This window comes from Oncorhynchus masou, chromosome 24 (assembly GCF_036934945.1).
Source record: "Oncorhynchus masou masou isolate Uvic2021 chromosome 24, UVic_Omas_1.1, whole genome shotgun sequence".
Lineage (NCBI taxonomy): Eukaryota > Metazoa > Chordata > Actinopteri > Salmoniformes > Salmonidae > Oncorhynchus > Oncorhynchus masou.
In genome coordinates, this window is record NC_088235.1 from 99,836,325 (window position 1) to 99,863,436 (window position 27,112).

A 27,112-nucleotide genomic window follows, 5' to 3' on the forward strand; every position below is an offset into this window, starting at 1 on the left:
CTCGGGCCTCTTTCCAGAGCTCCGGCTTTCGGACCCAAAGATCACTGACGTGATGATTTTTGTCTCGAATTTTTCCGAGTTCCCAGTTGTTATAAACGGGGCATATGACGACACAACGGTGAAGCGAAAGAGGAAGTGAAGTGACTCGCTAGATACCGAACAAATCTTGCCTACTCTCGTAAGAAGATTTACATTACAACGTACAAGGTAAACAATATTGACTAAAATTGTATCTATAGTACAGAATATGACTGAACATACAGCTTGTAGTAATTGGACTGATAGTTATTGCTCAATGCAATGGACGAAGTAAATAGCTGCGATCGAAGTTGGTTTTCACTTTGCTCATTAGTCGCAGTTGGCTTTCACTTTCTACGTGTGGTCTAATGCTGGTGTTATAATGGACTTTCTACGTGTTTATTTTACCTTTATTTAACCAGGCAAGTCAGTTAAGAACACATTCTTATTTTCAATGACGGCCTGGGAACAGTGGGTTAACTGAACAGTGTTCAGGGGCAGAACGACAGATTTGTACCTTGTCAGCTCGGGGGTTTGAACTCACAACCTTCCGGCTACTAGTCCAACGCTCTAACCACTAGGCTACCCTGCCATTGTGGCCTTATGCTGGTGTTATAATGGACTTTCTGTGGTGTGAGTAAGTTTACGTATGTGTTTATATAAGTACAGTGCATTCGGAAAGTATTCAGACCCCTTCCCTTTTTCCACATTGTTACGTTACAGCCTTATTCTAAATGTTTTATCTCCCACTCAATCGACACACAATACCTTATAATGATGAAGCAAAAACAGGTTTTTAGAAATGTTTTGCAAATGCATATAAAAAAATCAACAACATAAATATCACATTTACATAAGTGTTCAGAACCTTTTACTCTGTACTTTGTTGAAGCACCTTTGGCACCTTTGGCAGTGATTACAGTCTCGAGTCTTCTTGGGTGTGACGCTACAAGCGTGGCACACCTGTATTTGGGGACTTTCCCCCATTCTTCTCTGAAGATTTCCTCAAGCTCTGTCAGATTGGATGGGGAGTGTCGCTGCACAGCTATTTTCAGGTCTCCAGAGATGTTAGATTGTGTTCAAGTCTGGGCTCTGGCTTGGCCACTCAAGGACATTCAGAAACTCATCCTGAAGTCACTCCTGTGTTGTTTTGGCTGTGTGCTTAGGTTCGTTGTCCTGTTGGAAGGTAAACCTTCACCCCAGTCTGAGGTCCTGAGTGCTCTGGAGCAGGTTTTCAGATTGCTCTGTTAATTTTTCCCTTGATCCTGACTAGTCTCCCAGTTCCTGCCATTGAAAAACTTCCCCACAGCACAATGGCAAATTCCAAGCAGGCTGTCATGTACCTTTTACTGAGGAGTGGCTTCCGTCTTGCCACTCTACCATAAAGTCCTGATTAGTGGAGTGCTGCAGAGATAGTTGTCCTTCTGGAACCTTCTCCTATCTCCACAGAGGAATTCTGGGGCTCTGTCAAAGTGACAAGGCCCTTCTCCCCCAACTGTTCAGTTTGGCCGGGCAGCCAGCTCTAGGAAGAGGCTTGGTGGTTCCAAACTTCTTCCATTTAAGAATGATGGAGGCCACTGTGTTCTTGGGGACCTTCAATGCTGCAGACATTTTTTGGTATCCTTCTCCAGATCTGTGCCTCGACACAATCCTGTTTCGGTGCTCTACAGACAATTCCTTCAGCCTCATGGCTTGGTTTTTTCTCTGACATGCACTGTCAACTGTAGGACCTTATACATATATACATATATATATATATATATATATATATACATACATACATACGTACGTACGGACATACGTGTGCCTTTCCAAATCATGTCCAATCAACTGAATTTACAACAGGTGGACTCCAATCAAGTTGTAGAAACATCCCAAGGATGTTTCAATGGAAACAGGATGTGAGGACAGACGCTGGGAGACGAGAAGCAAGTACAGGGACATTTAATAAACAACATGAAACCGAACATTGATCTGGACAGAGAAAACAGAAACTACCATAATGCTGACACGGGGAACAAACTAGGGAATAGAAAGATCTAGACAGGGCAATCAACAAATTGACGGAGTCCCATGAGCGCTGATGCACGTAATGATTGGCAGCTTGGTGCCCTTGAGCACCAGAGAGGGGGAGCGGGAGCAGGCGTGACACAGGATGCATCCAATCTTCATTTTGAGTCTCATAGCAAAGGGTCTGAATACTTATGCAAATAAGGTATTTCTGTTTTCATTTTGTCATTATGGGGTATTGTGTGTGTATATTGATGAGGAACACATGTAATACATTTTATTATAAGGCTGTAACTTAACAAAATATGGAAAAAGTGAAGGGATCTGAATACTTTATGAATGCACTGTGTGTGTGTGTGTGTGTGTAACAGCATGCGGAACATCCTATGCCTTGTACAGTCATTAAAAACAAAATATACATCTTCACATGTTATGGCCATTTCTATTCAAACCCTATTTCTTCCCTGCATCAGCCATGGACACATGTGATGTGAAGATGTACTACATCATCATAGAGAAACCTGGATTACCCACGTTGCTCATCAATGCTGGCCACATCTGTTACATCCAGGAGAGCAGGTACATGTCAAGGCTTAGCAGATCTGCATGTCTGCAGGAATTGCCTGTCATCTGTATGGGCTCCAATTATGACAGGCTCCTTAAGGTAAACCACCTAAAACCAGTGTCTACTAAGGAGGCAGAGCTGCTGCAAGCCCTAGGAGAGGACTCGGAGAGACTGAAGTGGTATTTAGAGAGGGATGCTTTGGCTACCGCCCTGGGTTTAACTAAGGATACACCTGTCACTGTGGAGTTGGATGGGAAGTGGCTGCAGGGAATTGTACGGTACGTTGGAAGGTTGACAGAGCCAAAGTCCACAGACCCCATCGTAGGAACCTTCTTTGGCATCGAACTACAGGTAGCGTTTGCAAATTGTGTATGTTCATACATGTATTATTCTGTTGGAAATGTGTTATTCTACATATCACATGGATATCTACCGGGTTATTCATATGTCCTCTGAATTCCTCATAGGGAGAAGACAAAGGAAAGGGACCATCAGATGGGACATATCTGTCAAAAACCCTATTCCCCTGCAAGAAAGACTGTGGGATTTTTGCTCCATTTTCCAAAGTGAAACCCATGTTTTCCAAACCCAAATTGGGGTCCAAGTGTCTGACCTTTCCAGCAGCCCAGCTGGCCACGCAACCGTCGTCCCAACAGGCCCACCATCAGCCCCTCTCCACCGGAGACCGAGTCAGCTTCTTCATGGACGAGGACATCCTCCATGGGATGGTGATGGATCTGGAGGAGAAGGAGGGCAGGACCTTAGTCATCATCTCTACTGTGAGTGCAGAATGATTGGCCGATAGAGCTGTGAGATGTGGCCTATAGCAGGGGAGTATTTGGCTTTTGGGGTGTGACAGGTGTGTTTCCTGTGTTTGCAGGACCGGGATGAGAAGATCACCCTACCGCTGGACAGCGTCATCAAAAGGGAACTGCTTCAACAGGGTGTGTGTGTTTGTGTGTCTGTCTGTGCATAATTGTAATAAACCGTGCGCAGATATATTTTTTGATGCCATTGTTTGGGTTTTTGTGTTGACCACAGAGCCTGAGCCTATGGAGACTGATAAGGCTGTTATGTCTATGGAGGAGGTTCACCCCTTGGGGCTTGGTGTTGACTCTCTAGTGGAGGTGTCTCTGGCTATAGGACCTGGCTATGGAACCATCCGCTGGATAGGCACTTTGCCTGGGCAGAAAGGAACCTACGCTGGACTGGAGCTGGTACACTGTCTCAACACTGGCCTCTAATGTTCACATGATGCACTGCATGGACCCTGTCTTGGGCTGGAGAGCAATTCATTGTTCTGTTTAATCTCAAACGTCAACTACTCTCCACTTCACTCGCTCTCTGTCTCTCTCTCTCACTGTCTCTGTGTCTCTCTCTTTGTGAGTCTCTCTCTCTCAATTCAATTCAAGGGCTTTATTGGCATGGGAAACATGTGTTAACATTGCCAAAGCAAGTAAGGTAGATAATATATAAAGTGAAATAAACAATAAAAAGTAACAGTAGACATCACACATACAGAAGTTTCAAAACAATAAAGACATTACAAATGTCATATTGTGTCTGTCTCTCTCCATGTCTCTCTCTCTGTCCCTCTCTCTCTCTCTGTCTCTGTCTCTCTCTCTTTGTTAGTCTCTCTCTCTCTCCATGTCTCTCTCTCTCTGTCTCGCTCTCTGTGTCACTGTGTCTCTCTCTCTGTCTCTCTCTCTCTGTTTCTCTCTGTCTGTGTCTCTCTCTCTCTGTGTGCGTCTCTCTCTGTGTCTCTGTCTAACTCTCTCTGTGTCTCTCTCTCTCGCTCTGTGTCTCTGCCTCTCTGCCTGTGTCTCTGTCTTTCTCTGTCTGTGTCTCTGTTTCTCTCTCTCTGTGTCTCTGTCTCTCTGTGTCTGTCTTTCTCTATATCTCTGTCACTCCCTCTAGGAGGATGGGTACACTGGGGTTAGTAATGGTACCTTTAAAGACCAGCGGTTCTTCAGATGTCTTCCTAGACAAGGTCTCTTCGTCAAGCTTCTATCCTGCCGGCCTGACTCCCGCTTCCAGGGGGCATCAGCCAATGTCCTTCAAGGTGAAAGAAACTGCCTCTTGTAAACAAAGACCATTACAGCCAATCACATAACAAGCATTTTTTTGTTTGCTTGGTTGAGCTTGCCTGACTTAATTAACCAATTCCCACAACTGCAAAAACTGCCCATTAGGCACCCCAGGCAGACTCAAGGATTTCAAATAGTATTTGTATCCAGGTTTGGTCTGTGTGTGACTAGAACTATTTGACATGTGTGTTTTGTACTCACTCAGAGAGACAGGCGTTGCGCAGCCCTGGGGCGCTCCCCTCCTCCCCCATCGCCTCTGACCAGGTCGAGAGGATGCTGATTGGTCGAATGAAGGGGATCCAGGGCCATATAAACTCTTGCTACATGGACTCGGCCCTCTTCAGGTGAATATGATGAAGATGATGACAATATATATTGTTTATAAAGAGGAAATTAAATGATAGGCACACTAACAGCTCCTCCCTGCTCCTATAAAACACACTGTCGCTCTGTCTCACTCTCGCTCTGTCTCACTCTCTCACTCGCTCTGTCTCTCTCTCTCACTCGCTCTGTCTCTCTCTCTCACTCTTTCTCTCTTGCTCTGACTCTCTCACTCTCTCACTCTCGCTCTGTCTCACTCTCACTCTGTCTCACTCTCACTCTGTCTCACTCGCTCTGTCTCACTCTGACTCACTCGCTCTCTCACTCTCTTTCTGTCTCACTCTCTTTCTGTCTCACTCTCTTTCTGTCTCACTCGCTCTGTCTCTCGCTCTGTCTCTCTCGCTCTCTCTCTCGCTCTCTCTCTCTATCTTTGTCTCTGCCGCTCGCTCGCTCTCTCTCACTCGCTCTCTCTCTCGCTCTCTCTCTCTCTTTGTCTCTGCCTCTCGCTCGCTCTGTCTCACTCGCTCGGTCTCTCTCGCTCTCTCTCTCTCTTTGGCTCTGCCTCGCTCGCTCTGTCTCGCTCGCTCTGTCTCGCTCGCTCTCTCTCGCTCTCTCTCTCTCTCTCTTTGTCTCTGCCTCTCGCTCGCTCTGTCTCACTCGCTCTGTCTCTCTCGCTCTCTCTCTCTCTTTGTCTCTGCCTCTTGCTCGCTCTGTCTCACTCGCTCTGTCTCTCTCGCTCTCTCTCTCTCTTTGTCTCTGCCTCTCGCTCGCTCTGTCTCGCTCGCTCTGTCTCGCTCGCTCTGTCTCTGTGTCTCACTCGCTCTGTCTCGCTCTTTCTCACTCGCACTCACTCTCTCTCGCTCGCTCTGTCTCGCACGCTCTGTCTCGCTCGCTCTGTCTCTCTCGCTCTCTCTCTCTCTTTGTCTCTGCCTCTCGCTCGCTCTGTCTCACTCGCTCTGTCTCTCTCGCTCTCTCTCTCTCTTTGTCTCTGCCTCTCGCTCGCTCTGTCTCACTCGCTCTGTCTCTCTCTCTCTCTCTTTGTCTCTGCCTCTCGCTCGCTCTGTCTCGCTCGCTCTGTCTCTCTCGCTCTGTCTCTCTCGCTCTCTCTCTCGCTCTCTCTCTCTATCTTTGTCTCTGCCTCTCGCTCGCTCGCTCTCTCTCTCGCTCTGTCTCTCTTTGTCTCTGCCTCTCGCTCGCTCTGTCTCACTCGCTCGGTCTCTCTCGCTCTCTCTCTCTCTTTGTCTCTGCCTCTCGCTCGCTCTGTCTCGCTCGCTCTGTCTCGCTCGCTCTGTCTCGCTCGCTCTCTCTCGCTCTCTCTCTCTCTCTCTCTCTTTGTCTCTGCCGCTCGCTCGCTCTGTCTCACTCGCTCTGTCTCTCTCGCTCTCTCTCTCTCTTTGTCTCTGCCTCTTGCTCGCTCTGTCTCACTCGCTCTGTCTCTCTCGCTCTCTCTCTCTCTTTGTCTCTGCCTCTCGCTCGCTCTCGCTCGCTCTCTCGCTCGCTCTGTCTCGCTCGCTCTGTCTCTCTCGCTCTGTCTCGCTCGCTCTGTCTCGCTCGCTCTGTCTCGCTCGCTCTGTCTCTCTGTGTCTCACTCGCTCTGTCTCGCTCTTTCTCACTCGCACTCACTCTCTCTCGCTCGCTCTGTCTCGCACGCTCTGTCTCGCTCGCTCTGTCTCTCTCGCTCTCTCTCTTTGTCTCTGCCGCTCGCTCGCTCTGTCTCACTCGCTCTGTCTCTCTCGCTCTCTCTCTCTCTTTGTCTCTGCCTCTCGCTCGCTCTGTCTCGCTCGCTCTGTCTCTCTCGCTCTCTCTCTCTCTTTGTCTCTGCCTCTCGCTCGCTCTCGCTCGCTCTCTCGCTCGCTCTGTCTCGCTCTTTCTCACTCGCACTCACTCTCTCTCGCACTCACTCTCTCTCGCTCTGCCTCGCTCCCTCTGCCTCGCTCCCTCTGCCTCGCTCCCTCTGCCTCGCTCCCTCTGCCTGTCTCGCTCGCTCTGTCTGTCTCTCTCGCTCTGTCTCTCTCGCTCTGTCTCGCTCTCTCTGTCTCGCTCTCTCTGTCTCGCTCGCTCTCTCACTCTGTCTGTCTGTCTCTCTCTATCGCTCATTCTCTCTCTCTCTTTCTTTGTCTCTGTCTCGCTCATTCGCTCTCTCTCTTTCTTTGTCTCTGTCTCGCTCATTCGCTCTCTCTCTTTCTTTGTCTCTGTCTCGCTCATTCGCTCTGTCTCTCTTTCTTTGTCTCTGTCTCGCTCATTCGCTCTGTCTCTCTTTCTTTGTCTCGATCTCTCTGTCTCGCTTTCTCTGTCTCGCTTTCGCTCTGTCTCGCTCTCTCACTCGCTCTGTCTCGCTCTCTGTCTGTCTCTCTCACTCTCTCTATATCTCTCTCTCTCCAGTCTGTTCTCCTGTTCGTCAGTGTTGGACTCCCTGCTGTTTAAGTTAACAGAGCCTAGGGATGCCCCCATCCAGAGTACCCTGCTACATGACATCGTCAACCCGCTCCGCAGGTCAGCCAGTGTGTGTGTGTGTGTGTGTGCGTGCTTAGGAGGTGTAGTAATTGTAGGCTTGGGGGTGCTAATATATGTGTTGCATGTGTGTATTGATGTCTATGTGCAGTGAAGGTTTTGTGGAAGGGAGACACATTATGAAGCTTCGTCAGCAGCTGCAGGAGCTTGGATACTGCCACACATTCACCACAGAGGAGAAAGGTGAACAAACATCTGCCTTACTGCTATAGCATTTCTAACAGGACAGTCACAACTGTAAATGAACTAGTCTTAATAGGGTGATTTTTGAAAGGACTGAGTGTGTCTGTGTGTGGTTGTGTTCTTGTTCAGATCCAGAAGAGTTTCTTACCCTCATTATGCACCATATTTTCTGTCTGGATCCTCTCCTCAAACTGTAAGAATACCTTACTCTAATCTATGTTCTATTTGAATTGTAATGTAGTTTTGCACTACACCAATGTAATACATACTTGATTACCAGACTTGACCTGGTTATAAAGACATCTAAAGACTTGACCTGGTTATAAAGACATCTAAAGACTAGACCTGGTTATAAAGACATCTAAAGACTAGACCTGGTTATAAAGACATCTAAAGACTTGACCTGGTTATAAAGACTTGACCTGGTTATAAAGACTAGACCTGGTTATAAAGACATCTAAAGACTAGACCTGTTAATAAAGACTAGACCTGGTTATAAAGACATCTAAAGACTAGACCTGGTTATAAAGACTAGACCTGGTTATAAAGACATCTAAAGACTAGACCTGGTTATAAAGACATCTAAAGACTAGACCTGGTTATAAAGACATCTAAAGACTAGACCTGGTTATAAAGACATCTAAAGACTTGACCTGGTTATAAAGACATCTAAAGACTTGACCTGGTTATAAAGACATCTAAAGACTAGACCTGGTTATAAAGACTAGACCTGGTTATAAAGACATCTAGACCTGGTTATAAAGACTAGACCTGGTTATAAAGACTAGATGGTTATAAAGACTAGACCTGGTTATAAAGACATCTAAAGACTAGACCTGGTTATAAAGAAATCTAAAGACTAGACCTGGTTATAAAGACATCTAAAGACTAGACCTGGTTATAAAGACATCTAAAGACTTGACCTGGTTATAAAGACATCTAAAGACTAGACCTGGTTATAAAGACATCTAAAGACTAGACCTGGTTATAAAGACTAGACCTGGTTATAAAGACATCTAAAGACTAGACCTGGTTATAAAGAAATCTAAAGACTAGACCTGGTTATAAAGAAATCTAAAGACTAGACCTGTTAATAAAGACATCCAAAGACTAGACCTGTTAATAAAGACATCTAAAAGACCTGACCTGGTTATAAAGAAATCTAAAGACTAGACCTGTTGTCTCCAGGTCAGCAGGGGGAAAGGTCCAGGACAGTTACTGTTATCAAATCTTCCTGGATAACAACCACAGCCTGGTTCTGCCTACTGTCCAACACTTGCTGGAACACTCCTTCCACAGCGCAGGACTCAAACTGGCAGAGGTAGCGGTGTGTGGGTGGGTTTGTGTGGGTGGGTTTGTGTGGGTGGGTTTGTGTGGGTGGGTTTGTGTGGGTGGGTGGGTGTGTGTGCGTGCACAGTACTCGCTCACTATGCTCATTCTCATTTATCTGAAATTCCTGTAGATGGCGCTGTTTGATAAGTCTTCTGCTACAATTAAACTAATATGTGTTTATGACTACTCGACTATACAACGGTCTCCAGATTGGTAGTCTACTGTAGTCAGTGGTTGTGTAGTGACTGTATGTCTCTTCCTCTCCTTCTAGGTGCCGTCTTGTCTGATCCTCCAGATGCCTCGCTTTGGGAAGAAGTTCAAGATGTTTCAGAAGATTATCCCTTCACTGGAGCTGGACATTACTGACCTCCTCTCTGAAGGTAGTTCACACACCAGACACACACACACACATTGCCACTCAAGGATACACCATATATCTGTGCAGAGATGTGACGTGGTGTGTGTTCAGGTCCCCAGCAGTGTGTGTTGTGTGGTCAGCTGGCATACGAGGAGTGTGTGGACTGCTTCAGAGACCCAGTCTTCAGCAGGACGGGATTTAAAGTGTTCTGCAGGACCTGCTCCTCTCAGGTAGGGCGTAAGGACACACTGACACACTCCACTCTGTGTGTGTACCTGTCATTGTGTTGTGTGTCATTATACGTGTATGAGATCCTACTACATTGCAGTCGGAGTACACAGAATCAGTGATCTACAAATCACTTTGCATCCCAAATAATGACTCTTTGATTAGGAGTAGTGATTCTGCACCTCTGTCTCCTTCTCCAGGTGCACTCTCACCCCGAGCGGCTGTCCCATAACCCCTCCCCCCTGCAGCTCCCTGAGGGTTACCCCGCCCCCACTACCCTCCGACCCCCGCCCCCTGCCCCACCGAGAGAGAGACTGGAGCTGTTTGCAGTGCTGTGCATAGAGACCAGTCACTATGTGTCCTTCATAAAACATGGACCAAACAGCACAGACTGGATCTTCTTTGACAGCATGGCTGACAGACATGGTGAGGTTGTGTGGAATATGCTGTGGCTGAGAACCATCCTTGTTTCCTCCATTCCTTTCAAACCTCATTGGAGGTCAGAAGGAAGCACCTTGGGTCCTTTCCTCCAATACGCATTGAGAGGAATAGAGGAAACAAGGATGGCGGAAGCAAGGATTTGACGGCTAGTAATGTTTTCAGACACCAACAGTGGGTTTGAATTTTCTCTGTCTTTGTCTTATTCTCTCTCATTTTCTGTCTCATTCTGTCTCTGTCTCATTCTCTGACTTTGTCTTGTTCTCTGTCTCATTCTCTCTCTCTGTCTCTTCTCAATTCAATTCAAGGGGCTTTATTGGAATGGGAAACGTGTTAACATTGCCAAAGCAAGTGAGGTAGATAATATACAAAAGTGAAATAAACAATAAAAATGAACATTTCTCTCTGTCTCATTCTCTCTCTCATTCTCTGTCTCTGTCTCATTCTCTCTCTCTGTCTCATTCTCTCTCTCTCATACTCTCTCTGTCTCATTCTCTGTCTCCGTCTCATTCTCTGTCTCATTCTGTCTCATTTTCTTTCTCTCTCTCTTTCTGTGTGTGTTTCAGGAGAGAGGGATGGCTTCAACATTCCCCAGGTGGAGGCATGTCCAGAGGTTGGCATGTACCTGGCCATGTCACCCGCAGAGCTGGCCAACCAGGTGCCTCGGGACATGAAGGGCGTGGCTAAGCGTCTGTTCTGTGATGCCTACATGTACCTGTACCAGAGTACCAGCATCAGCCTCTACCGCTGACAGAAGGCGGGACTACATGGGTAATTCCACACCTCAAATTTGAGCGTTGTACAACTATTGTACTACTTGTCTGTAAGCAGAAATGGATGGGACCTCTTCACTGCTTATACTGTCCAAGTGGCTAAATGTTATAGTGCCTTACGATATAGTGTGTGTGTGTGTGTGTGTGATATGTGTTTGGACAAACCTACTCATTCAAGGGTTTTTGTTTTTATGTTCTACATTGTAGAGTAATAGTGAAGACAATAAAATAACACATGGAATCATGTAGTAACCAAAAAAGTGTTAACAATTCAAAATATATTTTAGATTCTTCAAAGTAGCCACCCTTTGCCTTGATGAAGGCATTCACCTGGAATGCTTTTCCAACAGTCTTAAAGGAGTTCCCTGCTTTTCCTTCACTCTGCAGTCCAACTCATCCCAAACCATCTCAATTGGTTTGAGGTCGGGTGATTGCGGAGGCCAGGTCATCTGATGCAGCACTCGTCACTCTCCTTCTTGGTCAAATAGCCCTTACACAGCCTGGAAGTGTGTTGGGTTATTGTCCTGTTGAAAAACAAATTATAGTCCCACTAAGCGCAAACCAGATGGGATGGCGTATCGCTGCAGAATGCTGTGGTAGCCATGCTGGTTAAGTGTGCCTTGAATTCTAAATAAATCACAGACAGTATCACCAGCAAAGCACCATCACACCTCCTCCACGGTGGGAACCACACATGTGGAGATCATCTGTTCACCTACTCTGCGTCTCACAAAGACACGGCGGTTGGAACCAAAAATCTCAAATTTGGACTCATCAAACCAAAGGACAGATTTCCACTGGTTTAATGTTCATTGCTTATGTTTCTTGGCCTGAGAAAGTCTCTTCTTATTATTTGTGTCCTTTAGTAGTGATTTCTTTGCAGTAATTCGACCATGATGGCCTGAGTCACGTAGTCTCTTCTGAACAGTTGATGTTGAGATGTGTCTGTTACTTGAACTCTGTGAAGCATTTATTTGGACTGCAATCTGAGGTGCTGTTAACTCTAATGAACTTATCCTCTGCAGCAGAGGTAACTGTGGGTCTTTCTTCCCTGTGGCGGTCCTCATGAGAGCCAGTTTCATCATAGTGCTTGATTGTTTTTGCGACTGCACTTGAAGAAACTTTCAAAGTTCTTGACATTTTCCACATTCACTGACCTTCATGTCATGATGGACTGTCATTTCTCTTTGCTTATTTGAGCTGTTCCTGCCATAATATGGACTTGGTCTTTTACCAAATAGTATTATCTTCTGTATACCACCCCTACCTTGTCACAACACAACTGACTGGCTCAAATGCATTAAGAGGTAAAGAAATTCCACAAATGAACTTTTAACAGCTGTTAATTGAAATGCATTCCAGGTGGCTACCTCATAATGCTGGTTGAGAGAATGCCAAGAGTGTGCAAAGCTGTCATCAAGGCAAAGGGTGGCTACTTTGAAGAATATAAAACATATTTTGATTTGTTAACACTTTTTTGGTTACTACATGATTCCATATGTGTTATTTCATTGTTTTGATGTATTCACTATTATTCTACAATGTAGAACATTGTAAAAAATAAAGAAAAACCCTTGAATGAGTAGGTGTGTCCAAACTTTTGACTGGTGATATATATATATATATATATGACTTCCATAGGCCTTCTCAAAGCCAAAGATATGTTCACTTTATGTAAAAAGTCTTGGTGTGAATTAGTGCCCTTTCTCCTCTTGTAAATGCATGCAAATAATCAGAACATATATAATGATTTGTACTTTCTGATAAAGTGCCTTATCAAAGTGAAGAATTCCAACGTTTTTCAAATAAATGTGTACCTCACCCCTCTGTACTTATACTGTGCAATATCATGGGGATCCAGGGTTAATGGATAGGACTACTGATCAGATAGGGAAAGGAGGGTTGCAGCTGGCCAGTTAGATGACTTTTGACCTCTTTGTGTTTGTTTTTATTTACACTGGGTGACTTGTTTTGGATGTAGAACGTTAGACTTTATGACTACTATTCCAGGGGAGGTTATGCTGTTTATACAATCATTTGTATAATTGTAAATGTAATACTTGGAAGTTAGATTCCTATACATTCCATCTTAATATTTACCGCTGACTGTCTTTAAGATCGGTTAGATCCTTTTGTAGAACTTGACAATGTGATTATTTGCACTTTACTGTCTCTATTTGTTGTTTTACTATAATTTTTAGAACTATGCTTTCGTATTGGTAGCTATGCATATCTTAATTATTTCCCTGAGGTTTTCTGATTATTGTAATATTTACAAAAAAGGCTAAAAGGAATGAATTTGAATATTTGCATGTGTACGCTATGAAATGCTACAGTATATGCAAGTGTGTTAGTGCAAGTATGTCCTTACTTGTATGTTTGTAGGCCACTGTCCCTTTCACTATCTAAATGGGCACAGAATGATTCTCTCTCATCCCTTTTCTCTTTTCCATCTTTCACTTAGCATCGGGCAGAAAAGGGAGCGCCTCAAAGCTGAATAAATCAACAGTGATAACATCTTCTCACCACTTCATATTCCTAATGTGATCAGAGGGAGATGAGAGAGGGTCAGAGAGAGAAATAGAATCACTTAGAGGTAGGGGAAGAGGCTGGGGGGCGGGGGCATTGCTTTTGGAAGGATGTTGGAACACTTTTCTTTAGGAAGTGGGTTAACTAAGGAGATCATTTGATCTGATAAACATTAACACTGGAGCAGCATACTATTTAGCCTCAATCTATATGAAATAATAAACATGTTTGTTATATCTCTGTGCTCAAAAGGTTATCCTGAGGTGAGCCTCTGGCGTACGACTGGGCTACATCCCAAATGGCACCCTGTTTCGTATAAAGTGCACTACTTTTGACCAGAGCACTACATACTGTAGGGAATGGGGTGTGATTTGGGATACATCTGGGCTTACACAAGGCAGGTATTGATGTACAGAAAATCACATCTCTTTGACATTTATAGGGCCAATTTATATGAAATTGTCAATTTTCTAACTTCCCCCTTTTCTACTCTGTGAGGTCATTATGGTGCAAAATGAAAGAAATTAAACCCTTTTCTTCTTTTTTTTGTAATTCTTCTGACTGCACTGGCTTCTTCTATGTACTTCCTATTTCCTTGCATCTCTCTTTTCCTATCTCGGTAAACTTTGATAGACGTGTCTATTAGTTGGCAGCATTTATCTTTGTAGGGCACATGCCAACTCTCCCCCACCCCCCAACCTTCAGAACAAACAGGACAACAGCATTTGCACTCAAATCCTCAATTCCTGACCTGAAAATTGTTTTCTTTGCCCAATTCAGACATATCACATGATGGGTCCTGACCCTGGTCAGTGGTGTAAAGTACTTAGGTAAAAATACTTTAGAGTACTACTTAAGTAGTTTTTTACTATATTTTTGACAACTTTGACTTTTTCTCCAATGCATTCCTTAAGAAAATATTGTACTTTCTACCCAAAAGTATTCGTTACATTTTGAATGCTTAGCAGGACAGGAAAATGGTCTAATTCACACACTTAAAGAGAACTTCCCTGGTCATCCCTACTGCCTCTGATCTTGCGAACTCACTAAACACATGCTTTGTTTGTAAATGATGTCTGAATGTTGGAGTGTACCCCTGGCTATCCGTAAATTTAAACAAGAAAGTCATGCCGTCTGGTTTGCTTAATATAAGGAATTTTAAATTATTAATACTTTTACTTTTGATACTTAATATTTTAGCAATTACATTTACTTTTGTTCTATAAGTATATTTAAAACCAAATCTTTTTTTTTTACTTTTACTCAAGTAGGATTTTACTGGGTGACTTTTCACTTTTACATGAGTAATTTTCTATTAAGGTATCTTTACTTTTACTCAAGTATGACATTTGGGTACTTTTTCTACCACTGGATGCGGCTGACCCTGAGCAAGTAGTTAGTACAGTAGGTCTCCATAGCTCATATGAACCCTCTGATGCTATTGCGTTCTGACAGGTAAGGCCTTTCTGCTTTCATACAGTTTCTATAGCCTGGTCCCAGATCTGTTTGTGGTATCGCCAACTCCTTTTCACTCATTGACACATCAAACATAAATCAAATCAAATTTTACTGGTCACATACACATGGTTGGCAGATGTTAATGCGAGTGTAGCGAAATGCTTGTGCTTCTAGTTCCGACCATGCAGTAATATCGAACAATTAATCGAACAATTTCACAACAACTACCTTATACACACACAAGTGTAAAGAAATGAATAAGAATATGTACATAAAAATATATGGATGAGCGATTGCCGAACGGCATAGGCAAGATGCAGTAGATGGTATAGAGTACAGTATATACATATGAGATGTGTAATGTAGGGTAAGTAAACATTATATAAAGTGGCATTGTTTAAAGTGGCTAGTGATACATTAATTACATCCAATTATAAATTATTAAAGTAGCTAGAGATTTGAGTCTGTATGTTTGTTGGCAGCAGCCACTCAATGTTAGTGATGGCTGTTTAACAGTCTGATGGCCTTGAGAAAGAGGCCATCAGGAGTCTCTCGGTCCCAGCTTTGATGCACCTGTACTGACCTCGCCTTCTGGATGATAGTGGGGTGAACCGGCAGTGGCTCGGGTGGTTGTTGTCCTTGATGATCTTTTTGGCCTTCCTGTGACATCGGGTGGTGTAGGTGTCCTGGAGGCCAGGTAGTTTGCCCCCGGTGATGCGTTGTGCAGACCTCACTACCCTCTGGAGAGCATTACGGTTGTGGGCGGAGCAGTTGCCGTACCAGGCGGTAATACAGCCCGACAGGATGCTCTTGATTGTGCATCTGTAAAAGTTTGAGTGTTTTTGGTGACAAGTTGGAGGCGTGCATGGCCATGCAGTCATGGGTGAACAGGGAGTACAGGAGAAGGCTGAGAATTCACTCTTTTGGGGTCCCAATGTTGAGGATCAGCGGGGTGGAGATGTTGTTTCCTACCCTCACCACCTGGGGGCGGCCTGTCAGGAAGTCCAGGACCAAGTTGCATAGGGCGGGTCGAGACCCAGGGTCTAGAGCTTGATGGCGAGTTTGGAGGGTACTATGGTGTTAAATGCTGAGCTGTAGTCGATGAACAGCATTCTTACATAGGTATTCCTCTTGTCCAGATGGGATAGGGCAGTGTGCAGTGTGATTGCGATTGTGTCGTATATGGACCTATTGGGGCGGTAAGCAAATTGGAGTGGGTCTAGGGTGTCAGGTAGGGTGGAGGTGATATGGTCCTTTTAATAGTCTCTCAAAGCACTTCATGATGATGGAAGTGAGTGCTACGGGGCGATATTCATTTAGCTCAGTTACCTTAGCTTTCTTGGGAACAGGAACAATGGTGGCCCTCTTGAAGCATGTGGGAAGAGCAGACTGGGATAAGGATTGATTGAATATATCCGTAAACACACCAGCTCTGAGGCGCGGCTAGGGATGCCGTCTGGGCCGGCGGCCTTGCGAGAGTTAACCCGTTTAAATGTTTTACTCACGTTGGCTGCAGTGAAGGAGAATCCGCAGGTTTTGGTAGCGGGCCGTGTGGCACTATATTGTCCTCAAAGCGAGCAAAGAAGTTGTTTCGTTTGTCTGGGAGCAAGACATTGTGGTCCGCAACTGGGCTGGTTTTCCTTTTGTAGTCCATGATTGACTGTAGACCCTGCCACATAGCTCTCATGTCTGAGCCGTTGAATTGCTACTCTACTTTGTCTTTATACTGACGCTTAGCTTGTTTGATTGCCTTGCGGAGGGAATAGCTACACTGTTCGTATCCGGTCATGTTTCCGGTTGCCTTGCCATGATTAAAAGCAGTGGTTCGCGCTTTCAGTTTTTCGTGAATGCTGCCATTAATCCACGGTTTCTGGTAGGGGAAGGTTTTTTATAGTCGCTGTGGGTACAACATCAATGATGCACTTGCTAATAAACTCGCTCACTGAATCAGCGTATTCATCAATGTTATTGTCTGACGCTATGCGGAACATATCCCAGTCCACGTGATCGAAGCAATCTTGAAGCGTGGAATCCGATTGGTCGGACCAGCGTTGAACAGACCTGAGCATGGCTGTTTCCTGTTTTAGTTTCTGTCTAAAGGCTGGGAGCAATAAAATGTAGTCGTGGTCAGATTTTCCGAAAGGAGGGCCTCAATTTGGCCTCAGGATATGTAGTTTCCAGAGTCCAATGAAGTTCTTTCAGGGCCGCCGATGTGTCTGCTTTTGGGGGGGTTATGATTATAATCGAAGAGAATTCCCTTGGTAGATAATGTGGTCGGCATTTGATTGTCAGGAATTCTAGGTCAGGTGAACAAAAGGACTTGAGTCCCTGCATGTTATGATAACACCACGTCTCGTTAATCATAAGGCATACACCCCTGCCCTTATTCTTACAAGAGAGATGTTTGTTTCTGTCGACGCGATGTGTGAAGAAACCAGGTGGCTGTACCGACTCTGATAACGTATCTCGAGTGAGCCATGTTTTCATGAAACAAAGAATGTTACAATCTCTGATGTCTCTCTGGAAGGCAACTTTTGCACGGATTTTGTCTTCGTTGTTGTCAAGAGACTGGACATTGGCGAGTAGTAAGCTCAGGAGAGGTGTGCGATGTGCCCGTCTATAGAGCCTGACCAGAAGACCGCTCTGTCTGCCCCTTCTGCGGCACCGTTGTTTTGGGTCGCCGGCTGGGATCCAATCCATTGTCCTGGTTTGTTGACCAAAGAGAGGATCCGCTTCGGGAAAGTCGTATTCCTGGTTGTATTGTTCGTGAGTTGAAGTTGCTCTTATATCCAATAGTTTCTCCTGACTGTATGTAATAACATTTAAGATTTCCTGGGGTAACAATGTAAGAAATAACACATAAAAAAAAAAAAAAATACTGCATAGTTACCTAGGAACGCGAAGCGAGGCGGCCATCTCTGTCAGCGCAGGTAGTTAACAGTTAAATAATGACTTGGCATGAGAGCAGAAAAGGACTGTCACCCAAACTAGATTTATTTATTCTATTTTCTTCAATCTCTCTCTTAATCTGAGCTCGAACAGGCACTCTTATTAATCAGCCACACCCGTTTTGACAAACAGTACTAACAGTCTTGAATGAACCAATCTACTCTGGGACATTTGTTGTCGTCATATGGCTTTTGGCAAATGAGGGATGCATCCCAAACGACACCCTATTCCCTACATAGTGCACTAATTTTGACCAGGGCCAAGTCAAAATAAATGCACTATGTAGGGAATAGGGTGCCATTTGGTACAAAACCCAGTTTTCTCTCCTGCTTTTCCGTGTACAGACGCTGCTCTTCAGGGGCCTGAAGAACTGATACACATAGACACAGAAAGAGAGAGAGAGATGGAGTGATGAAAGGAGGGTGTGAATCATGATGGAAGAGGAGAAGAAAAGAGGAGATTAGGGAAGGGTATGAGAACTGTAGAGGGAGCGCAAACAGAGAGAGATATCAGATATGCTATGCCCTCGGACACTATTCATACTTCTTGACTTATTCCAGATTATGTTGTGTTCCAGCCTGAATTTAAAATGGATTAAAACTTTGTTTTTACTCACCAATCGACACACAATACCTCATAATGACAAGTGCAAACATGTTTTTAGACATTTTTGCTAATTTATTGAAAATTAAATACAGAAATATCTCATTTACATAAGTATTTCCACCCCTGAGTCAATAGATGTTAGAATCACCTTTGGCAGTGACTACAGCTGTGAGTTTTTTTTGTTAAGTCTCTAAGAGCATTGAGAATTCTACCAAATTTGCACATTATTCTTTTAAAAATTCGTTAAGTTAATTGTTGATCATTGCTAGACAGCCATTTTCAAGTTTTGAACTAGATTTTGAACTAAAATTATGTCAAAATGTAACCAGGCCATTCAGGATGATTCAATGCCGTCTTGGTAAGCAACTCCAGTGTTTATTTGGCCTTGTTTTAGGTTATTGTCCTGCTGAAAGGTGAATATTTCTCCCAGTGTCTGTTGGAAAGCAGACTGAAGGAGGGTTTCCTCTAGCATTTTGCCTGTGCTTCGCTCTATTCTATTTCTTTTTATCCCAAAAAACTCCCTCGTTCTTGCTAATTACAAGCATACCCATAACATGGTGCGGACACCACCATGCTCCCAAGTGGCTTAGTGGTCTAAGACACTGCATCTCGGTGCAAGAGGCGTCACTGCAGTACCTGGTTCGAGTCCAGGCTGCATCACATCTGGCTGTGATTGGGAGTCCCATAGCCTAGGCCGGGGTAGGCTGTCATTGTAAATAAGAATTGGTTCTTAACTGACTTGACTCGTTAAATAAAGGTTCAATAAAAAAGAAATGCTTTATAAAATTAAAGAGTGATACTCATTGATGTATTGTGTTGGATTTGCCCTAAACATAACGCTTTGTATTCAGGACATAAAGTTAATTTCTTTCAGTTTTACTTTAATGCCTTATTGCAAACAGGATGATGATGCATGTTTTGGAATATTTTATAGGTTTCCCTCTTTTCACAGTGTTGTTGATCCATCCTCAGTTTTCTCCTATCACAGCCATTAAACTCTGTAACTGTTTAAAAGTCACCTTTGGCCTCATGGTGAAATATCCGAACGGTTTCCTTCCTCTCTAGCAACTGAGTTAGGAAAAAAGTGTAATGAAAAACTTCACCATGCTCAAAGGTATATTTAATGTTTGCTTTAAAAAAGGTTTGCCCATCTACCAATAGGTGCCCTTTTTTGCTTGCTAGGCATTGGAAAACTTCCCTGGTCTTTGTGGTTCAATCTTTGTTTGAAATTCACTGCATTTTGACCCCTGAACTTATTTAGGCTTGCCATAACACAGGGGTTGAATACTTATTGACTCAAGACATTTCATTTTTAATTCATTTGTAAATATGTCTAAATAATTCAATGTTGACATTATGGGGAATTGTGTGTAGGCCAGTGACCCACATTTTCAATTTAATCAATTTTAAATTCAGGCTGTAACATAGCAAAATGTGGAAAACATCAAGGGGTGTGAATACTTTCTGAAGGAACTAGACAGCAGTGGAGGCTGCTCAGGGAAGGACGGCTCATATTAATGGTTGGAATGGAGTCAATGGAAACAACGTGTTTGATGTGTTTGATACAATTCCATTGACTCCATTCCAGCCATTAATATGAGCCGTCCTCCCCTCAACAGCCTCCACTGGTAGACTGCTATCGGAAGAGAGCGGATGAGAAAACGATCAGGGTTGGATTGCTGTGTGCGTGTGTACATGCGTTTTGTGTGGAAATCACTCAGGAACACTCAGAATGGCTCTTTGACCTTCATCAATATTTACCAGTGGCGTGCCGTGGGCCTGGGGGCTGGGCCTTCAGTGAGGTCCTACACAGTCCCACCCAAATTTATCCACCTCTTATTACCATCATTATGATGCCATGGCCAGACACTATACATTTAGACAGAAACGCAGTATAAAACCAGGCGTTGCGTCACCTTGAAATTGACATTTGTATTCATAGAATTGCAGGGGAAGAGTACAATACCTTTTCATTGTGCAGCTCCCGTTGCCCTGCGCGCTTGTTCGTTGAGGTGTAGATCCACTCGGGTGTCCCCAAAAGTTTTCAAAAGCACCATTGCTTGTAAGCGCCCAGCCGTGTCTCATTGCTGCCTTGGTTAGACAACTCAAGTTTGCAAAGCCAGTGTGGCTCCAAACACCAAATCTATCACTTTCAAATAATAGGCATTCCCAGCAGTACAGTTTGCAGTGCTTCTTGGAGCCTGTGAGCCATTGATAGCGCTCGTAGTTTGAAAGTGGCGAACGAACCCCTTTCCCGCCTGTGACAGGCTTTGTAGCGTCGGCGTTGGGCGACCTCTCCTGACAATGTCTAACATTTCTTGAAAAGTTTGTCTTGAGAATGGCGTTATAATTATATCCTCGACCAAATCGATATCTTCTCCTCCTTCCGCCATTGTGGGTTAAAAAAACAGCTCAGTGGTACGCAAATTAATTAGGTTATCAAATTCAGTTTCCTAGTTCTGAGGTTTGCATATACCTGCCCATATAGGACCTGCCTCTCAATATTGGTAATCCAATCAAAAGACGTGCACGCACTACGCCTGCTAGCTGGCTCCTGTGTAACACTGGAGCCAGCCAGCAGGCGTACAATAGCCAACTCTAAAGCTGATTGGTTGACACTAAATTTTCATTTCCATTCACTTTAAGCTACAAGCGCCTACACTGTTGATTCTGAAGGCCTGAGGGAAGATTTTAGACCCCTGGCAACACATGATGGCTGAATATGATTGGATCTAACATAAAGACCAGCCCTCCAAATCTCAACCTGGGGCTGGAAGCAGTGCAACCAAGAGGAAAGCTATGAAATGAAGAGTATAACTCTTACTCTGGGGAATAATTTAATACATATTTGTGGGAAAATATATTTAAAAAAAAATTATATTCTGATGATGTTTAGGCCAGCAGTGAAGGCGTTGCTGGCCCTGACGGCCCACCACTGTTATTTACATTGTGGAGATGGAGGTCGTGCCATTCACGTTCTGGCTATGCTGCTACCGATCAACGATAAAGGAGAAAAAAGACTAATTGGTTTCAAATGTGGTAAACTCATGAACTGATGAGATTATAGAATGTTTTACTAAATGGGGCGGTTTCCCGGACACCGATTAAGCATGGGCTCATAAGAAATTCCATTGAGTTTTGCTTTTTAGTCCTGGACTAGGCTTAATCTGTGTCCTGGAAACCGTCCCTATGTGTCGGTGAAGTGGCGCTCTGGGCGGTGGAGTTTTCAATGAGGTGGTACTCACAGACAAGTTACTAGCAGTGCAATGTCCAGGATGAGAATGTTCATTTACCGGGAGGGTGGAAATAAGCAGCAGAAGGTGTGTACAAAGTACAGTTGAAGTCAGAAGTTTACATACACTTAGGTTGGAGTCATTAAAACTTGTTTTTCAACCACTCCACAAATTCCTTGTCAACAAACTATAGTTTTGGCAAGTCGGTTAGGACATCTACTTTGTCTATGACGCAAATAATTGTTCCAACAATTGTTTACAGACAGATTATTTCACGTATAATTCACTGTATCACAATTCCAGTGGGTCAGAAATTTACACTAAATTGACTGTGCCATTAAACAGCTTATAAAATTCCAGAAAATGATGTCATGGCTTTAGAAGCTTCTGATAGGCTAATTGACATCATTTGAGTCAATTGGAGGTGTACCTGTGGATGTATTTCAAGGCCTACCTTCAAACTCAGCGCCTCTTTGCTTGACATCATGGGAAAATCAAAAGAAATCAGCCAAGACCTCAGAAAATAAATTGTAGACCTCCACAAGTCTGGTTCATCCTCGGGAGCAATTTCCAAACAGCTGAAAGTACCACATTCATCTGTACAAACAATAATATGTAAGTATAAACACCATGGGACCACACAGCCATCATATCGCTCAGGAATGAGATGCATTCTGTCTACTAGAGGTGAAGGTACTTTGGTGCGAAAAGTGCAAATCAGTCCCAGAATAACAGCAAAGGACCTTGTGAAGATGCTAGAGGGAACAGGTACAAAGGTATCTATATCCACAGCACAATGAGTCCTATATCAACATAACCTGAAAGGCCACTCAGCAAGGAAGAAGCCACTGCTAGAAAACTCATAAAAAAGCCAGATTACGGTTTGCAACTGCACATGGGGACAAAAATCATACTTTTTGGAGAAATGTCCTCTGGTCTCATGAAACAAAAATATAACTGTTTGGCCATAATGACCATTGTTATATTTGGAGGAAAAAGGGGAGGCTTGCAAGCCAAAGAACACCATCCCAACTGTGAAGCACGGGGGTGGTAGCATCATGTTGTGGGGGTGCTTTGCTGCAGGAGGGACTGGTGCACTTCACAAAATAGATGGCATCATGAGAAAGGAAAATTATGTGGATATATTGAAGCAGCATCTCAAGACATCAATCAGGAAGTTACAGCTTGGTCGCAAATGGGTCTTAGAAATGGACAATGACCCCAAGCATACTTCCAAAGTGTTGGCAAAATGGCTTAAGGACAACAAAGTCAAGGTATTATATTGGCCATCACAAAGCCCTGACCTGAATCGTATAGAAAATTTGTTGGCAGAATTGAAAAAGCGTGTGCGAGCAAGGAGGCCTAAAAACCTGACTCATTTACACCAGCTCTGTCATGGGCCAAAATTCACCCAAATTATTGTGGGAAGCTTGTGGAAGGCTACCTGAAACATTTGACCGAAGTTAAACTATTTAAAGGCAATGCTACCAAATACTAATTGAGTGTGTGTAAACTTCTGACCCACTGGGAATGTGATAAAAGAAATAAAAGCTTAAATATGTCATTCTCTCTACTATTACTCTGACATTTCACATTCTTAAAATAATGTGGTGATCCTAACTGACCTAAGGAATTTTACTAGGATTAAATGTCAGGAATTGTGACAAACTGAGTTTAAATGTATTTGGCTAAGGTATTTGTAAACTTCCGACTTCAACTGTATATCATACTTTGACTAAAACGATGACTTATTGACTTACATCGCTGTGCAACATCATGGGTAAGCTCTGGTCATCGTCTTTCAGCTCTAAATTTGTCATTTTTTTCTGGTATGGGAGTAATGACCTCATAAACATTTATGCGCCATGTTGGTGGACTATGACTGGAAGTGGCATTTCTGGCAGCGTGAAAAAGGCCATGTGCCCAGTGAGTGTTAAATAAACCTTGCAATAATGTGACAAGGCAGCATTGATAGCTGATGCAGTATCTGTCAGTAATCAGTTCTTGACTTGGACTGAAATATGTGTCAGTACTCATTTTGGGTGCCAGTACTGTTTATATTTAGGTGAGGAACTTTTGAGATAATATTCTATAAGAGTTGCGGAAACTCGAGCAGATGAACATTTGAGGTGTCGGTACTCAGTTCTGGTGCTCCTGCCCAAGTCAAGCGCTGGCAGTAGGGTTGCTTAGTATCTGAAAATAGATATGAACAGATACTTCACTCTGGCCTTATTCTCATTTAGAATACAACGCTGCATACTTGGATCAGGCACACTCCACTGACCAGGCCATATGTGGAATTAAAAAATGTTAGGGATTTAGAACTGTTTCAATAATGCTTGTCAATGCCAGTGGAAAGCTTCACCTCACCATGCAATGTTCAATGGCACTCCAGACTGCTGTGACACAGAGCAGACACAGCAAGAGCAGTGCACTTGGCACACTGGGAAGCTTAGCTTAGCTTTCTCCCCAATAAAACCTCACTGTCACACTGTTATACAGTCTGCCTAAACAAAACATGCGAGATGAACAAATGATTAGAAAAAACAGACATTATGACCACGGGAACAATTGAAGCCTTCACTGAAGTGATGGAGACACAAAACAACACAGAGGGTATTTCAGTTCAGACTCTGTTCTTTTTTAAATATCATGAATACAATAGTGGCTTATGAATAAAAGATCAATGGTGGCGTGGGATTTACTGGTCGGAGAAAATGTCATGTTGGTTTAATGGTGGTGGGAGAAAGGTCTGACTGGCTGCACAGGGCCACGGTAGACCTGTATGTGTGTCTGTGTGTGCATGTGTGCTTTCATTTTCGTGAGGAGCTTAAAAGCCAGTTCCATTTCCTCATCTGAAATGTTACACTTTACCCTAATATACGCTGTTATGAGAAGTTGCCATTTTAACTTTCTTTCTGAGGCAACTGTGGAAAATCTAAAAACGCCATCGGAACAGACCACAAGCACATGAAAAAATACTACAGTTTACTATATAATTCTACACTACTTACTATAGAATTCTGTAGTAATTTTTATTTTACCTTTATTTAACTAGGCAAGTCAGTTAAGAACACATTATTTTACCTTGTCAGCTCAGGGACTTGATCTAGCAACCTTTCAGTTACTAGTCCAACGCTGTAACCACTAGGCTACCTGTCGCCCCAGTAAATTGTAGTATACTGTAGAATATCGTATTACACACTGTAGTATCCCTCGATCATGTGTAGTAACTGTACAGATTACATTTAGAAAGTAACCTACCCAAACCTGACTGTAGTATTTAAACTGAACTATAGTATAAATACTAGTGAAAGAAAACTGTAGTATATACTGTAATATTTACTGTGGTGTTTTTGAGGACATTACCATAGTATTTACTATAGTATTTTGTTTTATTATCTTTTACATGTGGAAGCTTTCTCCCTGAGGAAACCTACTTGAGAAACACTAAAAGATAACATTTCCCATAACCTGTAGGAGGACTGGGGTCTGAACAGATAACTCAGAGCTCATGCTCTTTTCTAGAACCTGTATGGAAGACAATGTGTTCTATACCTGGCATGTAGGTTTTCCACTTATGGGTGGCACAAATTGGGATATGGGGGAGGGGAATGGGGAGGCTACAGTGCCTTCAGAAAGTATTCATACACCTTGACTTATTCCGCATTTTGTCGAGTTATAGCCTGAATTCAAAATGGATTCAAAAAAATGCAATTCTCACACAATACCCCATAATGAGTAATGAGTAAAAACATTTTTTTTTCTTCCATTTAAAGTTTATTTATTTATTTTTATTTATTTTTAGCAAATTTATTGAAAATTAAATACAGAAATGTCACATTTACATAAGTATTCACACCTCTAAGTCAATACTTTGTAGAAGGACATTTTGGCAGCGATTACAGCTGTGTCTTTCTGAAAAAGTCTCAAAGAGCTTTCCACACCTGGATTGTACAACATTTGCCCCATTATCTTGTCAACATTTTTCAAGCAATGTGAAATTGGTTGTTGATCATTGCTAGATAACCATTTTCAGGTCTTGCCATAGATTTTCAAGTAGTTTAAATCCAAATTGTAACTCGTCTCTCATTCCAGTATGGATTTGGCCTTGTGTTTTAGGTTATATTCCTGCTGAAAGATGATTTTCTCTCCCATTGTCTGGTTGAAAGCAAATTGAACCAGGTTTCTCAAGGATTTTGCCTGTGCTTAGCTCCATACGGTTTCTTTTTTCATCCTGAAAAACTCCCCCGTCGTTAACGATTACAAACATAACCATAATGTGTTGTATACAATTTGTCCCAAGCATTACACTTTATTCAGAACAAAAAGTGAATTGCTTTGCCCCATCTTTTACAGCTGTCTCTTTGTAGTGACTGGCTGTATTGATACACCATCTAAAGTGTAGTTAATAACTTCACCATGCTCAAAGGGATATTCAATTACTGCTTTGTTGTTGTTGTTACCCATCTACCAGTAGGTGCCCTTCTTTGCGAGGCCTGGTCTTTGTGGTTGAATCTGTGTTTGAAATTTACTGGTCGACTGAGGCAACTTACAGATAATCGTATGTGTGGGGTACAGAGATGAGGTAGTCATCCAAAAATCATGTTACACTATTATTGCACACAAGAGTCCATGCAACTTATGTGACTTGTTAAGAAATTGTAATCTTCTGAACTTATTTAGGCTTGGCATAACAAAGGCATTGAATACATATTGACTCAAGACATTTCAGCTTTTAATCAATTTGTAATATTTTGAAAAACAATTCTAATTTTACATTATGGGGTATTTTGTGTCGGAGTGACAAAAACACATTTTAAATTCAGGCTGTATCACAAACTTTCTGAAGGCACTGTATATGCAAATGAAATACTGTAGTAAATATTTATTTAGCATGGTAAAGTGTCATGTTTCTGCAGACTGTAGTGTTCTTAATCAAAGCACCCCCAAACATCTTCCCACGGCAATGTACTGTAGTATTTAGAAACATTTAAAAAACAGATAATACTTAAATAGTAGTTACTATAGTTTTCTACGGTATACTACAACATTCTATAGTAAGTAATATACATGATCGAGTATGGATTTGGCCTTGTGTTTTAGGTTATATTTCTGCTGAAAGATGATTTTCTCTGGGATCCACACTATGCAGCTGTTGTTCCATAGGCTGTGATTCACACTATGCAGCTGTTGTTCCATAGGCTGTGATTCACACTATGCAGCTGTTGTTCCATAGGCTGTGATTCACACTATGCAGCTGTTGTTCCATAGGCTGTGATTCACACTATGCAGCTGTTGTTCCATAGGCTGTGATTCACACTATGCAGCTGTTGTTCCATAGGCTGTGATTCACACTATGCAGCTGTTGTTCCATAGGCTGTGATTCACACTATGCAGCTGTTGTTCCATAGGCTGTGATTCACACTATGCAGCTGCTGTTCCATAGGCTGTGATTCACACTATGCAGCTGTTGTTCCATAGGCTGTGATTCACACTATGCAGCTGTTGTT

The 27,112-nt window shown here is 43.1% G+C and overlaps 1 protein-coding gene across 5 annotated transcripts; it reads left to right on the forward strand.

The window, feature by feature from the left end:
* Window positions 1-104: 104 nt before the first annotated feature.
* On the forward strand, window positions 105-13,589 carry cyldl (cylindromatosis (turban tumor syndrome), like). Of its 5 annotated transcripts, none has more exons than XM_064935852.1 (17): window positions 130-207; window positions 441-651; window positions 2,502-2,944; window positions 3,061-3,372; window positions 3,474-3,537; window positions 3,635-3,810; window positions 4,511-4,655; window positions 4,886-5,024; window positions 7,384-7,494; window positions 7,604-7,695; window positions 7,825-7,888; window positions 8,884-9,022; window positions 9,299-9,407; window positions 9,497-9,615; window positions 9,814-10,039; window positions 10,618-10,822; window positions 11,212-13,589. In XM_064935852.1, exons 2-16 carry the CDS (start codon window positions 636-638, stop codon window positions 10,800-10,802), a joined length of 2,340 nt encoding a protein of 779 aa, XP_064791924.1. In that variant the 5' UTR covers window positions 130-207; window positions 441-635; the 3' UTR covers window positions 10,803-10,822; window positions 11,212-13,589. The 5 variants fall into 5 exon arrangements, with proteins under 5 accessions (XP_064791926.1, XP_064791924.1, XP_064791923.1 ...); XM_064935851.1 differs by having other exon boundaries at window positions 13,289-13,589; XM_064935850.1 differs by having other exon boundaries at window positions 10,618-13,589.
* Window positions 13,590-27,112: the final 13,523 nt, after the last annotated feature.